The sequence below is a fragment of the Westerdykella ornata genome, assembly GCF_010094085.1.
Source record: "Westerdykella ornata strain CBS 379.55 unplaced genomic scaffold EI97scaffold_3, whole genome shotgun sequence".
Classification (NCBI taxonomy): Eukaryota; Fungi; Ascomycota; class Dothideomycetes; order Pleosporales; family Sporormiaceae; genus Westerdykella; species Westerdykella ornata.
Genome location: NW_022986853.1, coordinates 37,614 through 51,989, shown reverse-complemented (window position 1 = coordinate 51,989; position 14,376 = coordinate 37,614). Strand labels below are relative to the sequence as shown.

Genomic DNA, 14,376 nt, shown 5'->3' with positions numbered 1-14,376 from the left:
CGTGGGTGTTGTCGGTCTCTCCAGTCTGCACATCCCGTTGTGCGCTCTTGTCGCAGTTGGGACGTGCGGGAAGGAGAGACCAATAAGGAAAAAAAGCGACCAGGGAAGGAATGAACGTGGCTGGTGCAGCCACCGCAGCCACTCCTTGGCACAGACGCCGATGAGGTCATTCTTGGCTGGCTACGGACCCACATTGTCTCGGAACCTGCGGAACCGTACCCTCCGACCATTCCGATATGTTGGAGGTTTGTGAGCCTCCACTCATGCATGTGTGCACACGACCAAAACGATGGATGGATCACCAACTTCATCAGCCAGCATAGTACGAGTTCATCTCAAGCAACACCACCAACCGCTCCAGGCTATTTTCGTCACCCGTTCCTTTCCCTTTTCCATAGCCCCTCTTTCCCGTCAACCCCTTGCACACGCTGATGAAGACGCCCATCTTCCCCTTTACCGTTGCGTACACTTCCTTCACCTGAGCCATGTGGCCCATCTCGCCCTGACGCACCAGCCGAGAGAATTGGAGAATGTGATTAAATATCTCTTCCATCAGCGCCATGACCTTCCTTTGCCGGCGCCGCAGAAGCAGCGAGAACAGGATGCTGTCAAGACAGTGCTCATGCCTCCTTCGAACTTCCTCGACGCCCCATGTGACCCGCCTGCCCAGCTCGCCCGCCACATCTTCCTCTTCGAGACGTTCTTCCATCGTCGTGAGGTACGTATCAAAGGCATTCCAGTGCTCGGCAATGCCGCTCTCAAACACATACGACGAGACACAGCTGACGAAATGGTGCGCCTCCATCCGAAGCCGTCTCCCTTCCACTGTCGAGTATGTGCGTGGAAGATGGGAGATGACGAACAACATGCGCAGAAGCCTAAGCATGAACACAAAGATCACGTCGTACTTCTCGAGAGCGCTCGTGCTAATGACGAGATGGACGGGGTTCGGCGGCACATACTGTAGTTTGAGAAAGTCCAGCGCGTACAGAGAATCGGGATCCATGACCTTCTCCATTTCGTCTTCCGACAGCTGGCGGACCGCAAAGTTCAGGTGGCCAGGCAGCTCCTCTCCATCTCTCCATAGAGTCTCGCCAATTGTGTCCGCATCGACGGCCTTTGCCATGGTATCACGGTGGAGAGCAGAGGAGAAGAAGCTGTCGCTCAACACCCCCATCAGCGCCAGTCTAAGCTCTGAACTTGCCGGCGGCCAGGTACTGCGAGATCCGACTTGTAGACCCATGTGCACCCCGCTTCGCACCAGCCCTTTGCGGCGTTCCGCCGTCTCACGGTCTGGATCAAACAGAGCGGACGCAAGCCTGGAAGAGAAGACGCCGTTTCCGAGCAGCGGGTACTGCCTCTGCAGAGACAGGTGCGCTCGGAGTTGATGTTGTCGAAACAAGAGGCGGAGGGCTGTAGCATTGACCAGTTTTGCTTGGGCAGCAAGCAGCGGACGAAAACAAAGGGTCGAGGTCATCGACAGCGGCGGGGAGAAACTCTGAGCAGAGTCGTCTCGAGCTGTGCCAGCGAGAATTCCAAGGGTTTCGGCCTGGAGCTCGTCGGGCATCGTTTTGGCGGGTGCCGCGTCACAAATACGGACTGCCTGCTCAACCTGCAAGTACGGATCCAGGTCTCCGGGTGCTCGAATTTGAGTGGTCTGTACGGGCGAGGAGCGCTCGCCCTGGTCGAAATACTCTTTATTATCCGCACGATTGGAATCAAAGTTTCGAATGGCAGAACGCAGCGATCTCTCATAAGCACGCGCTTCGGCCGCAAGGCTATCGATGTCTTTCCAATTAAACCGCCATTGCAGGTTTGGTGGTTGGACTTCAAGCGATACCAAAGGGTGGTGAGGGTGGTAGGACCGTATGAAGCGTAAGCTCTTACCCGTCTCGAATATCATATTTCCATCTTCGGATGTTATGAAGCACGGCATCATAGCTGGGTCATATGCATACTCTGTCCGCCCTTGATCATCTGCATCGCCTTCGAGGACCACGAACTTCCACTTGCTTGCAATAGGAGTAACGATCTGCTCCCTTCGTGTCCCAATCCACTCATCAATGAGCTCTAGTGTAGGCCCTGATACGCAGGAGAGAATGGCCGATGATAGCGTTCGCAGGACCTCATCTTCCTCAACCTCCAAGATACGCTGATACAGGATGGAGGTCAATTGTTCGTTGCTGTTCGAGTGCTTCACGGCGTCCACTAGTCGCGCGACGTGGAGAAGAACATCGCTCGATCCAGCGAACAGGCTCTGCAGTTGAAGTAACGATTCGACAGCGTTTGAATGCAGCCCCAAGTGTTCCTCGACGGTGCAGAGAATGCTTGAGACGGATGTCGCCAGTGCCACTGTTGCGGGGATAGAGTCTGGCGATGCGAAAGTTTGATCCGCAAACGTCCGTAGATACTTGACTGTATTCCCGAGCAGGACGAAGAAGTTGACGATGCCGTTGGCACACTCCGGGCTTAAGCCAGAGGGAAGGCCGTCAGCCGTAGTCTGAACAAAGGTCCGCGCTTTGCGGTCCCACACAAACAGAGCTGAGGAGCGACCGAAACCTAGATTCCACAAAGAGTCCAAGAAAACGGACCGTTGAAGTACCCTCTCCACAGTACGATTGGCGTCCACGGTTCGCGCCGCATCAAAAGCCGCGGATCCGGCCTCTGTAATGTAAACCGGCTCGTAACGCTCCTGATCGGTATGATCGAACGCCTCCCACGTAGAAAACAGCGTCTTGTTCCCTATCGTGTCCGTGTCCAACGCATCATGCCACAAATCCGCCCCTCTTTCTCCCGGTTCAGGGCTTGCGACCGAAAGCGAAATGTCGAGACTCTCAACGTCTGGAAGGGGCCCAAACTCGAAATTGTCTAGATGCGGTAGCTGCAGTTCGTGGTCCAGGTGGCGCTTGGGTGCGTAAGGGTGATTCAGCTTTATCGCGGAAACTAGACTCCATCAGATCAGCTATTTGCCCTACGCGTTCATCCATGCTTCAGACGCGAACGACGTACCATCAAGCTGCAGGGGTTCAAAGAGCGAGGGTTCGCATGTCGTCGGATCTTGGAAGAAAGTGGATGGTGTCCACAAGTTCTCGCTGCGGAATACATCGTGGACGGCATCGTTATCCTTGTCTGCCATCTGTGTTCTCGTTGGGTTGTCGTCGTGAGCGGAGGACCGGGGGTCGCTCTTCCTCCGCTTTGCTTGGCAACCGCGTCGCGACCCGCTGGATAGATTCAGGTCGCGTACCGAATAATGCCGAATTCACGGCCACTCAACATTGAACCATCGCCGATGCCACCGCGGAAAAGGGTGAAGGCCGCCGCGGCCTCGACGCCATCGTCAGACGCGCAACAGAAACCGCCGCAAGAGAATGATGAAGTGATTGAGCCGCTGGGACAACCATCACCGGACGATGATGACCGGCTCAATGACCCATGGACGGACGATCAAGAGACCCAATTGTTCAAGAGCATGATCCGGTGGAAGCCTACCGGTATGCGAGGCCTTGTTGCTACTAATCCTCATCCTCTAACTGAGCTTACAGGCCTGCATAAACACTTCCGCATGATTTGCATACACAACAACATGCGCTCCCTCGGCTTCGCAACTGAAGATGCGCAACATACCCGCATTCCGGGCGTCTGGCGAAAGCTAAGTCAACTCTATGACCTACATGCTCTGGATGAACGAGAAGTTGCGTACGCTTTCCAAGATTCGCCGGATCCTCTGGATCCTGATGAGGCCTACAATATCCCAGATTTCGAGCTCCCCGAAGATGAGTTTGGTGAGCTCATGTGGCACAGAAGGTTCCACGGGCCTGGTTCTGCGGTCTCATCCTCTCCACCCTTCATACCCATTGAAGAAGACAAGGCGCTCTATCATCCTGGTATCGGCTTACTTCGAGACCTTCCCGAAGGCGCAAAGTCACAGAGAGCTGAGAGCAACTCGGCCACGATTGCAACACCAAAGAGCACGCGGAATAAAAAGACAACGAAAGCCGCAGCAGCAAAAACTGGCAAAGTCACCCGGTCTGGCCGCAAAGCCCAGCCCGCACAATCAGAATCTGCAGAGGAAGAGGAAGAGGAGGGAGAGGAAGAGGAGGAGGAGGAAATTGCCGAATCTGAAGCGGAAACCGCGCCGAGCACCAGAAGGACAAATAGGAGTGGCGCCAGGGCTAAGCCCGTTCCAAAGCGCACCAGGAAACGATGAAGAACTGCATACGAGCGTGAAGTCCAGAGCATCACCGGCCGACAAGTTACCGAATGCTCATACTATTGTGGACACCTCGAACTGAACGTGCCGCTGGAGTTGCTCGTCTGGAATCGTCAACGACTGTCTCACGTCTCACGAATCTTTGCGAATGGCGTCTCCGCTCCAGATCGAAGCACTGCGGAAATCTGGCCAGCTGATTTGTTAGGCCACATGGTGTCCTTTCAACTTGGGATGCCAATCTCGCATACCATCTTCTTGAACCTGTCCCGAGCAGATAAGCTCAATGTCAGGGAAGTCCCCACACTCAGTCTTGCCCATGGAGCAGGGTATGCCAGCAACGCCGGTATTGGATGAGAGAATCAGAGTACGAGCCTGCACATGTGGGCGTTGACTGAACGACATCCGATTGGTTCTGTACTGGCCTGTAACATTTCCATATCCGCTGTCCGTTGCTCACGTTAACGGTGAACGCTCCTGCCTCTGTGACTCTCGATATTGAGTTGTAATCGATTGCATAGGAGTCAGTTGTAGTTAGATAAGTGTGGATCACTCCAAGCGACAGGATGCCACTGTCAGTCAACGCACAATCAGGTTGGAGAAAACACCCTCGTTCACAGGCTAGGTCCTGCAATTACCAGTGCGCCAATGATGAGTGTAGCGACAACGCTTGAAAGGACCAGTGTATTACAGTAATCCGAATATATATCGGTGAAATTTTCGACTTCCGGGACCTGTATCGTTTCGATAGAGTCCGCAATAGCATAACGCCACGTCTCTTTCACCGTCCGTAGTTGCACTGGGAGATCAAGTCTTGCGATGTTGCATGCCCCAGAATCAACACCTTTCACCGGGCAGCCTGTCTTTCTGGTTTCTGGCGCTCCGTGCGCCTTCCGGCGCCGTATTTAAGCACCTCCAGGTCCCTCTACCAGTCTGCCTTCTCGCCCGTCCACATTCTCTCCGCCACCATCCCGCCTTGATTCCATACAACCCCCAAACCTCTTTCAACGACCATTATGAAGACCGCAGTCATTCTCTGCGCCCTCGTCGGTGGAATGGTCAGCCTTGCTACGGCTACTCCCCAGACTGCGGCAGGGCCCAGGGCAGACATCGACACTCTCGGTTCAGTCGGCGACGCCGTGGCTACCACCTGCGATGAGTGCTCCAAGCGTTACAAGCACTGCATTGATGTACGTCTCCAGCTCCCTTCGCCACCATCATCTCGACGCACCCCGCTAACCCTTGCGCTAGCTTGCCTTTGTCCCAGGGCTTCCGAATTGCGAACGTATCTGCAAGAACCGCGTCATGCGAGGGGACGGTGCTGTAGGCCTTGCTCAAGCTATCGAGCTCGCGTGCAGTCACTGACTCTACGACAGTGCAAGTCCTGCGGTGACAGCTTCTATCCAGGTTTTCCACGTACCACTCCCCCGATCAAGTACGAGCGGACGTGATTCGTGTTGATGCTGCGCTCCTATCTTTTCCACAATCCTGCCTTCACTTCGTCAAGGGGGGTCTGAGTACTTCAGCAGGCAAGGTCAATAGGGCGTTTGGCGTGATCGACCTGTTCAACGATAGGCGGCACCAAGGCGAAGAACGGTTTGGCGTTCGGGGATCAATGACTTCGGGGAAGCTGTAGCCGTTCGACCGTTACAATCAATCCCTCTGGAATCTCCTTGCACCTCATCTATCTCTGTACCTGTGCCATGCGTGCAACTAGCTCTTCCCCGAGTGCACCGCCTTGGGTTCCCTACCACCAGAATTTCCCTTAGAGGCAAAGCACTCTCAGCATGTTGGTGCCCGGTCCCGCCGTTGGAGAACGGTATCTACATCAGCGGTTTCGTAGGGGGGAAGTGGTCAATATTAATGGCAGGGGGCATTATTCTAAATATCACAGGCATAACATACAGCGGGCCCGCACCTTCCACGAGCAGCTCGAACCACCGCCGACACTTGTAAAGAGAATATCGTCTTGTAACCACCTGGACAGCCGATGGTGATGGGATTGGACACCTTTCCATAAGCGGTTAGCGTATAACCTCGATCTCACCAAGACTTCAAAGTCCAATTCTCCCAACAACCTTGGAAGACATTCTTCTCACGCCGCACGCCGAGTCGCGGCGCATGACTTTACATTTCGCACGCATGGTCGGTGTCTGATGTTTCGGCCTTGCTGCAAGCGCCTGCCGCAGCGCTTACCTCCGCTCGTGGTGCTACTCATTCAAATCAATCAAACATACAAGCGTGAAGGATGAAGGAGGCGTAGGCGGCGCAGCCCGTTGTCGGAGCGCCTCTCAACGATGGGGTCTGAAAGCAGATGCTAATTCGAGCAATGCCACAGACACAGGGTAAACACGGAAACATGTACTTAAGGGTGCCGTAGGTCCTTCGATCTTCAGTGTCAATCGACAATCAGATACGGCTATCCTTTCGCTCTCTCTTCATTTCCGCAAGAGACGTTCACCCTCCTTTGCTGTCTGTCCATCCTACATTGTCGAGTTTTCCACTCCACTGTTGCGTCTATCCGCTTCATCCTCGACGGAACTTCTTGACGGCGATCATTCTCCAACACCGCCGACCAAGGATCATGGCCGCCACGAACTCACTGTCGGAGAAGGCTCCTTCCGTCTCTACCACTTCACAGAAGTCCACCTCGACACTTTCATCGGTCTACACAGCGCTCAAGTCCATCCTACCATCCAGGCGTTCGTGTTCCCTAACTAAGCCTGGACGGAAGACACCGGGCCAGAAGTCTGAGCGAGTCTTGGCTAAGAATCAAGCCAGATTGGCTTACTATGGTTACTAGGTTGGGAGTCGACATGGCCCATGGCTCAGATGGAGGATGGATAGTTGTTTCAGGGCCCGAAGGAGGCCGCCGCGTGGGAGAGAAACACGATCCCTTTACGGTCAACGCTGTATCCTCATGCCGTCTCTGGATGTTTGGGTTCCTTGCACTCCAAACCCCAGATTCATAACCCAAGGTCGTCTTCTCTTCATTCGTTCATTCACATACGCACCATCGGGTCACGCGTTTTCGTTCAAGCTCGTTTTCCGTCATGTTTACCTGTGGTTCCTTCATTGCGCTTTGCCGCCATCAATCACATGATGGTATTTTCATTCACCCCATGCTATGCGAATCACCGCTTTGTTTTTTGCTCACGGGTGCGGGGAGCTTATGAAGTGCAAACGTTAGAGGCGGGCCAGCCGTTTGTCGCTACACTAGATCTCTTTTATCAGTAGGCGCTGCCTGGGGAGTAATTTGACCGCATCTGCTTCAATCGAGTTCTTTTGACACACCGCCAAAAGTCACGTTGGCTCATGCTTGATACTCCCAACACATATAAACATGCCCGACTACTCGTTACAGCTACTTGCCTGGCAACATCAGTCGAACTCTGTCGCCGGTGCTGTGGCCAACGTCACAAGCGTGGTCTCAACGACAATCCGCAGCTCGCCCCAATTCCCATTCCGGAGCGGTTTTCTGTACGTTACCACCGGATTTAGTTTGGTGATAATGCTGCTAACACACAACAGATACAGCTCTTTACACGACCCCATAGCGAGACCCTCTGGTGGTCGAGAGCAGAGCAGACATGAGTGCCTACAGGGAGCCTGCCAATGATTCTGCGCGTAGACGGGTTAGCCACCGTTCCTGCGAAGGACCACGCGCTCCAGCGCCCGCTGTGCATCCAAACGCCACGCTTCGAAGTCTAATGGCGTCGCATGTCATGGAAATATCTGACGATACTCTCGGTGCTGCTGCCGGTTTTGACGGGCAGATGAGCGACTCTGGGAGCTTTAACGACAGTCTCGACCGCCACGGCTCTTCGTCCATGCCAACCTCTCTCAGGGGCTCAGCAAGCCCGCATGATCACAAGGTTCTCGTGCCTTACGATTCCGATTCCGATTCCGATTCCGATTCAGCGTCCCACCCTGGTGACTTTGTTGACGACAGAACCCGATCAATCCACAACAGCGGTATTGAAACCGCATCTCTACCCGAGGAGGCCGAGTCACCTCTTTTCGAACCCGAATCGGGCTCACACGGCGCTACATTTGACGGTACAAATGAGACTCGTCCCGCCACTACGATGGTGAGAGAAACATCCACACAGGGGAGCTCCACGAAGTCCACGCGGCAGGAGGTTATTGCTTCTCGGGGTACCCGGGCGGCGAAAGCCATGCCTCAGGCGAAGATGCACCCCTTGGCTATACGTGCTAGGGCGGGTCGCCGGGGCAAGAGCGTCGAGAGGGATCCAGAGAATCACATGATAAAAGACCTTCGCATTAACGGGAGCTATACTTGGACCGCCATTGCGAACATACTCAACGAAAGGCGCATCGCGGAAGGTATGCCTCCAACATGTACCGCCGCGTCTGTCTATGGTCGCTTCGTCCGCAATGCTCCGCGCATCGCCCAGTCATTAGAGGGCGACTATAATTTCAACCCAAGCGATTATATGCACCTACGGCGCCCTCAAAACTACCCTGCCCCAGGTCCCGACCTTTTGGATACTTCAAAGAAGCGAACTCGTGCTGAGGCAAATGGCAAATATCAGACGCCTCGCGACATAAAGGGCAATGTCCGTCAAGTCACCTCCGATGGTCAGGATCTCCAGTCACCCGAAAAGGCCGCCAAGTTCGTGAAGGCCGTGGAAATGGCAACTCAAGAGTTCTGGAGGAATGTGAGGGACGCTATGGAGCAGCTCACCGGTCATGTCTACGACCCCAAGGTACTCGAGGACCATTATGAGACCATCTAGGTTTGTGTGATCATCACCATCGTTATCATGTCCGCGTCGGACTGACTCGTTCAGGCACTTCGTACAAGCGATGGTGCATAACCGCACTTGATATCTGCGGACTCTCCCTGCATTCCAATGTTGAAGAGTCCTCTTGATTTATCATGCCTCCGCCGCTCTTCACGTGAATGAGGATCGGTGTACTGGACACACTTTACTTTTTCTTTTTTTTCTTTTTAATTTTCATCTTCTTCTCCCAGCGTCGGACAGCATCACCACACACACTGCATTCTTCACTGGCCGCTCGCAGCCAGGTGCATCCAGGAGACATTGGTTCCATCTTTGGGTCCTGCGTGAACGATTGTGGCCAGCTCGTGTCATGGCTTGAGGTGTGCGGTTATTTTCGTGCATTTATTTGGTGGGTGTATTATCGGCCATGCACATTCCTGATCAATGGTATCATCATCATTAGAGAGTTTCCAGTCATTATCACCAGATGCTGCGGTTACTACTTAATACATTTGCAATGATGAATGTAAAGGTTGTGCAGCACTACTCTCTACCAGTGCTGTAATGGCTAGCTCACTGCTGCCCATTTACTCTAGACTCCGGTTCTGGGTTCCGCCTCTTGATAGAGCTTCTGTTTGATTGCTGACGGCGCCAACTCGGTGATGATGCGAATCACAGGCGTACTGCAAATGCGTAGACTGTCATCAGAAACGACGCTTCCATGCTCCGGGGGGAATAGAGAAACAGAAGACATTCGGTTGCACGGGTGAGCGGGTGGGTATGGAACACCATTGGTCAATACCTAGGTAGAAACCGAACCGTTTTCGACAGGAGCACGATTGGGAAGGCTTAAGCTGCCCTGATAGCTCCCGGCAATGAGTGAGCACCCTGGGGCCGTTGGAAAATGACATCAGGGTCAGCCCATGAACCGCCCCCGCAAAGACGCAGGCCGTTTGTAAAAAACAGAAGAAGAGGGAGAGTAGTGAGAGACAGTTGAGAGCGTGGGTGCGTCGCACACGTAAGTGTTCTCGGCATCAATGCATACTGTGTAGATAGGGTACGCTGTGCCGTCCGCCGATCCAGACCAGAAATAAGGCTTTTCAACACCTCATCTCTTGTCATCCCTTTCTCCTTTCTCTCCACAAGCTGCTCCAGTCTTGCTCGACTGGTGGGATCCTCGTGTCCATTCTTCTGCCTTGCGCGTGGCTAGCTTCGGCTTTAATTATGTTGACAATTGACTTCCGAATCTTCGGCCCGCCTACACCACCGTGCACTCGGCATGCTTACTTGATACTTGCATTATTGATCCCAAGGAAGGCTGCAACGGCGCCTCCCATTAGGCCTCTGTACCCCCGCATTCTGTGTACAAACCTAGGTATGGAGCTCTCACCTGGCCGGATGGTCGCCAGATGGCCGTCCCATGTCCACACCCACTGGTTGAAGGCCCACAAGGCTCCATCGGCGCATGCTGTGGTCACATACATGGTCTGTACCCAACAAGTTGCCAGAGTCGATGCGCACACCGCCCACCCTTCAATAGTCCTCGAACGGCCGTCCCAACGGCCAAAGAGCGTCGAGAGAGGCACACGTGGTCCACTTTCGCGGTTACGAGCCGTGCTTGCACTAAGGTTGCCACCCTCGATGACGGGGATGCAAAATCAGGAGAGTGAAACCTGCCGTAAGCCGCTAGACGGCAGACATGGCGTTTTCCGAGTTGTCAGGCGCGCTCGTCAATTTTTACACAGTGTACTCCGTACTTTTGGTATAATTCCGTCGCAATTCGACCTCTAAAGGAGTTCTGCTGGCCTCTGGACCACCGAAACGCTTCTCCTCAATTCCATCAACCTCCTCCCCAAGCATCATCGTGAAGGCTGTCAACCCTCCTCGCACTACTGGACCGACGCCCTTCAACAACATAAGACGTTATCTGTCCAGACTCCTCAGCATTGCGCATTGTTGCGACGCCTCCTTGTGGTGCGCTGTCCAAGAAGCAACAATATCCGCTCTCCCACGTCGCTCAATAGGGTTGCACTTCCAGGTTTTGTCAACACCAAAGACTCCGGCCCACCCATTTTATCATTGGTACCCAGATCTGTCCAACTCTTCGGCATATAAGGATATGCAGTTTTGATTCTTGGCAAATCAAAGATCTCGAAAGAGCAACTGGAAGTAGTGAACGAAGCCACCGTGCAAACGCGAATTAGCTCCGCTTAAACTCCACAACCTTCATCGCATAAACCTACGTGGACTACAACACAAGCGAGCTCGTGCATTAGTCCTTATCAACACTACTCGGGCATTCGTCCGGAAACGCCCATACGTTTCTTTTTCTGAGGGCAAAGTGGTCACTTGACACACCTACTATCCCCAATTTAAGTCTCACCCACGGGCCCGGCCGAATAGCTTGGACCAGACACAAAACGCCAAATCAACCTGGGCAGCTCGCTGTTCGCACAACGCCAAGTTCACTGCGCTAAACCGACCTTGTAAGCCCTCTACCACCTTCGTATAAAGAGGGGCTCCCTCCTCGAAAGACATCATCACACAGCCCACGACGCTGCTGTCACCACGGAAGTACGCCACTCTCTCACGCAAGAAGCAACAGCGTCACCATGTCTACCTCGGGACCGCGCTACCACATTCCTTTCCCCCGCACGTTCCTGACGCTCAACGCTCGGGAGAAGAAGACATGCAACAACAACAACGACAGTGTCGTCTCTGCCACTACGGGGACCATAGCGCACAGCTTCCTCTCCAACCGTCCGGCGCCCCGCACCTCTTCCTTCTCCTCGGACACGGCTTCAGAACCCTCCATTGTTAGTCCTCCGGCGTCTCCAGAAGCTAAGCCAGTGGCCTCGTCCGCACTGGAGCGGAAAGCTCCCGCCTTTCTTCAGCTCAACAGCAAGTTCACGCCTCCGCCAACGACCCACACGGAGTTGAAGTTTGGAACGGGCGGGTTCCTGTCCAACAGGAACTAAGCAGAGACAATGCAACTTGAATGGCGACCCACCGCCGAGTTAACGACCGTGACGATTTCCTTTTCCTTTGGTTCCAGTTTTCAGCGCAATGGGTGCGTGGATGGAGTACATACGGGAGCCGCTCAACCAGCGGCCAGATGACCAGACCACACACATCTCGGCGTTCTTTTGGGGGGACGATCATGATGAATGTGGTGCGAAGCACGCTTTATTTTTTCTTGGGTTCATATCGAGGTACGGCGCCCAGCCATGTTGGCGCCGGACGGGTCGAAAATCATTAGGTAGCTAATAATTGCACAAAGCTTGGGTTTGCGGTGTAAGGATTAGAGCCTTTAGTTGTGTTGGGTGCTGGTTCGGCGAATAATAATATTACGGAATATCACAAAGTACGGGTTTGTAGAGTTCGTGTTACATAGCAGATTGCAAAATTCCGCTGCCCGACAGCGGGGAGTTTTCCAAGCGAAGAAATAAGGACGGGACCTGCATGGTTTGATAACACATTCTATCTAATTCTTCACACCAAAACCTCCGCCGGACGAAGGATGGATGTCCAACAACAGCGTTGCTATTATTCTCCCATTTCCAACGCGCATCGCGTCCTGGACCTCCCATCAAGAAGAGATAGCACCACGGGCCCCCCACTCGCCCTTCATACTACTACATGCAACAGTACGAGATATTTGCACTCTTGCACCCCATCTGTGCTCTCCCGCCTGTTCCCGCCCTGGTCCGCGTCCCCCCACACCAAAACTCCACTCCACTCCACTCCACCCCGCTCCCGTCCCGCCGGCGGCGCGCCGTGGTCACCACGCTTCCAAGGTTGTTGGTGCAGACCTGGATGGCGCTGGAACGGTAGCACAGGGGGACATGCATCATTCCCCCTCAAAACTGCGCAACACCAGTGATGAAACCCCCCGAGCTGTGCCTGCCCACAGCCACACAGAAACCCAGCGAAACCCAAAACACACTCTTTGTCTGGCACGTTGGTGGATCCGAGCTGCTGGCCGGAGCGACAGTATGTGGTAAGTACACAGTATGCACGAATCTCGCACAAGCGAGTCCAATAATGATTCTCCCATCATTTTACTAACTAGTCTATCGGTCCTACCACAGCAAACCCTACGCTGGTGACGGGGAAAGAAATGTTCCCAGCTTGCTTTTCCCATCCAGGATGCCTTGCTCTAGAAGATATGTGCTCCGTTCTATATTACGATTCAACGCACTCACAGATCGGATGCCTTCCGCTACAAATGCAGATACATGCACGCCCGTCTTTCCTTGTATTCCTCCTCGTGTAGATTCTTCGTCTCTATCATGTGTTGTTAACGCAGTGTCACGTGACAGCACCTCCTCAATCCCGCAGCAGCAGGATAGTCTTCAACCCATTGTTGTTGGCATACATTCAAACGTGGAACTGATGATGAATGATAGGGGGGAGGATAAGTGGGAGGACGAGGAGGACCGAGGGCGAGCACATGACAAGGCCAAGCACTCAGCACACCTGCACCCTCACCCCCTGCACACCCTACACATCCAGCACACACCCTCTTCATCAGTCATCATATTATGATTACACAGTATCATCTTGTAGGTAGTTGGCCCCCTACAATGCATACACGGCGCCAAACTCCACCGGCACGCTGGTCCATCTCGGCAGGTTTTCCGGCATGCGAGCGAGCCACTCATTCGCCTCGAACCAAGCACACCTTGCGCACCCATCTCCTGCACCCCGTACACCGTATAGCAGCTACACAACTTCACCTTCATGCATTATATTCTAGTCGGCCCAGGCTCATCAACCACTAGTAGTTCCACTGTCCATCTCTGCATCCTCATAAGCAGGTCCATCATTCCTTCCCACTTTGGGAACAACCAGATCTACAAGTAAGACGGGAGATTGGCAGGCACCATACCTAGGTGGGGGACTCATACAGCCCAGACGACATGAAAGGCTCAGCTGCAAAGGCCAAATGCGCACCCTTCATTCACCGCGGTACAACAAACTCCAGAGTCCATTGCCCCAATTCGTCATATACGGTAGGAGGGATATCAAACAAGATCGCAGACTGCACCTCCCCACTCCAACCCATTCCATCCCCCCAGAAGGGAGCGACCCCGCCATGGAGCATGGCACAGGAAAGCCGCAATGCACCTTGCAGCTCTCAACCACAGACATGGGAAAATAAAAAAAGTGACAAACAACAAGGAGAGACTATAACGTACAAATCACCCGTTGGGCAGAAGAGGATGCATAAAGTCCGGGCGCAGTTTCTCCTGACCCAACGGTCAACTTTTCTGAGACCCAGAATGGAATGAAAGGAGAATGGGTAACCGCAATAACAAAAGGTGGTATGTTGAGGCAATAAGCAAAAAGGTCCGATGCCCGGGGGGTGATGTAACCAGTAATCTCCAGAACAGAAACGCCGTGAACTCCAATGCTGTC

At 53.7% G+C, this 14,376-nt stretch overlaps 6 protein-coding genes across 6 annotated transcripts; 5 read left to right on the top strand and 1 right to left on the bottom strand.

Moving 5' to 3' along the window:
- Window positions 1–100: 100 nt before the first annotated feature.
- Window positions 101–3,335, bottom strand: EI97DRAFT_411953 (uncharacterized protein). Its single transcript, XM_033796750.1, has 2 exons — window positions 3,010–3,335; window positions 101–2,943 (listed from the first exon to the last, which is right to left on the bottom strand). The coding sequence occupies exons 1-2, from the start codon at window positions 3,134–3,136 to the stop codon at window positions 311–313; spliced, it is 2,760 nt and encodes a 919-aa protein (XP_033656716.1). The 5' UTR covers window positions 3,137–3,335; the 3' UTR covers window positions 101–310.
- On the top strand, window positions 3,290–4,207 carry EI97DRAFT_371010 (CT20-domain-containing protein; the record flags this gene model as incomplete). Its single annotated transcript, XM_033795264.1, has 2 exons — window positions 3,290–3,491; window positions 3,543–4,207. 2 exons carry the CDS (start codon window positions 3,290–3,292, stop codon window positions 4,205–4,207), a joined length of 867 nt encoding a protein of 288 aa, XP_033656715.1.
- Window positions 4,208–5,223: 1,016 nt separating this feature from the next.
- On the top strand, window positions 5,224–5,658 carry EI97DRAFT_455455 (uncharacterized protein; the record flags this gene model as incomplete). The annotated part of the gene is made up of 3 exons (XM_033800646.1): window positions 5,224–5,397; window positions 5,459–5,530; window positions 5,584–5,658. The coding sequence occupies 3 exons, from the start codon at window positions 5,224–5,226 to the stop codon at window positions 5,656–5,658; spliced, it is 321 nt and encodes a 106-aa protein (XP_033656714.1).
- A 1,608-nt stretch (window positions 5,659–7,266) lies between these two features.
- Window positions 7,267–8,967, top strand: EI97DRAFT_481287 (uncharacterized protein; the record flags this gene model as incomplete). The annotated part of the gene is made up of 2 exons (XM_033802041.1): window positions 7,267–7,687; window positions 7,812–8,967. The coding sequence occupies exons 1-2, from the start codon at window positions 7,551–7,553 to the stop codon at window positions 8,965–8,967; spliced, it is 1,293 nt and encodes a 430-aa protein (XP_033656713.1). The 5' UTR covers window positions 7,267–7,550.
- Window positions 8,968–11,157: 2,190 nt separating this feature from the next.
- EI97DRAFT_166335 (uncharacterized protein) lies at window positions 11,158–12,412 on the top strand. Its single transcript, XM_033793394.1, has one exon. It carries the CDS (start codon window positions 11,568–11,570, stop codon window positions 11,931–11,933), a length of 366 nt encoding a protein of 121 aa, XP_033656712.1. The 5' UTR covers window positions 11,158–11,567; the 3' UTR covers window positions 11,934–12,412.
- Window positions 12,413–12,474: 62 nt separating this feature from the next.
- EI97DRAFT_430272 (uncharacterized protein) lies at window positions 12,475–13,951 on the top strand. The gene is made up of 3 exons (XM_033797641.1): window positions 12,475–12,955; window positions 13,035–13,817; window positions 13,873–13,951. The coding sequence occupies exons 1-2, from the start codon at window positions 12,480–12,482 to the stop codon at window positions 13,501–13,503; spliced, it is 945 nt and encodes a 314-aa protein (XP_033656711.1). The 5' UTR covers window positions 12,475–12,479; the 3' UTR covers window positions 13,504–13,817; window positions 13,873–13,951.
- The last annotated feature ends 425 nt before the right edge of the window (window positions 13,952–14,376 follow it).

Bases quoted from the DNA above. Each gene is read 5' to 3' on its own strand.
- EI97DRAFT_430272 (XM_033797641.1), top strand. From the start codon at position 12,480: ATGTCCAACAACAGCGTTGCTATTATTCTCCCATTTCCAACGCGCATC. The intron at 12,956-13,034 runs GTAAGTACACAG...ACTAGTCTATCG, and splicing joins GGCCGGAGCGACAGTATGTG to GTCCTACCACAGCAAACCCT.
- EI97DRAFT_411953 (XM_033796750.1), bottom strand. From the start codon at position 3,136: ATGGCAGACAAGGATAACGATGCCGTCCACGATGTATTCCGCAGCGAG. The intron at 2,944-3,009 runs GTACGTCGTTCG...GATGGAGTCTAG, and splicing joins TGAACCCCTGCAGCTTGATG to TTTCCGCGATAAAGCTGAAT.
- EI97DRAFT_166335 (XM_033793394.1), top strand. From the start codon at position 11,568: ATGTCTACCTCGGGACCGCGCTACCACATTCCTTTCCCCCGCACGTTC.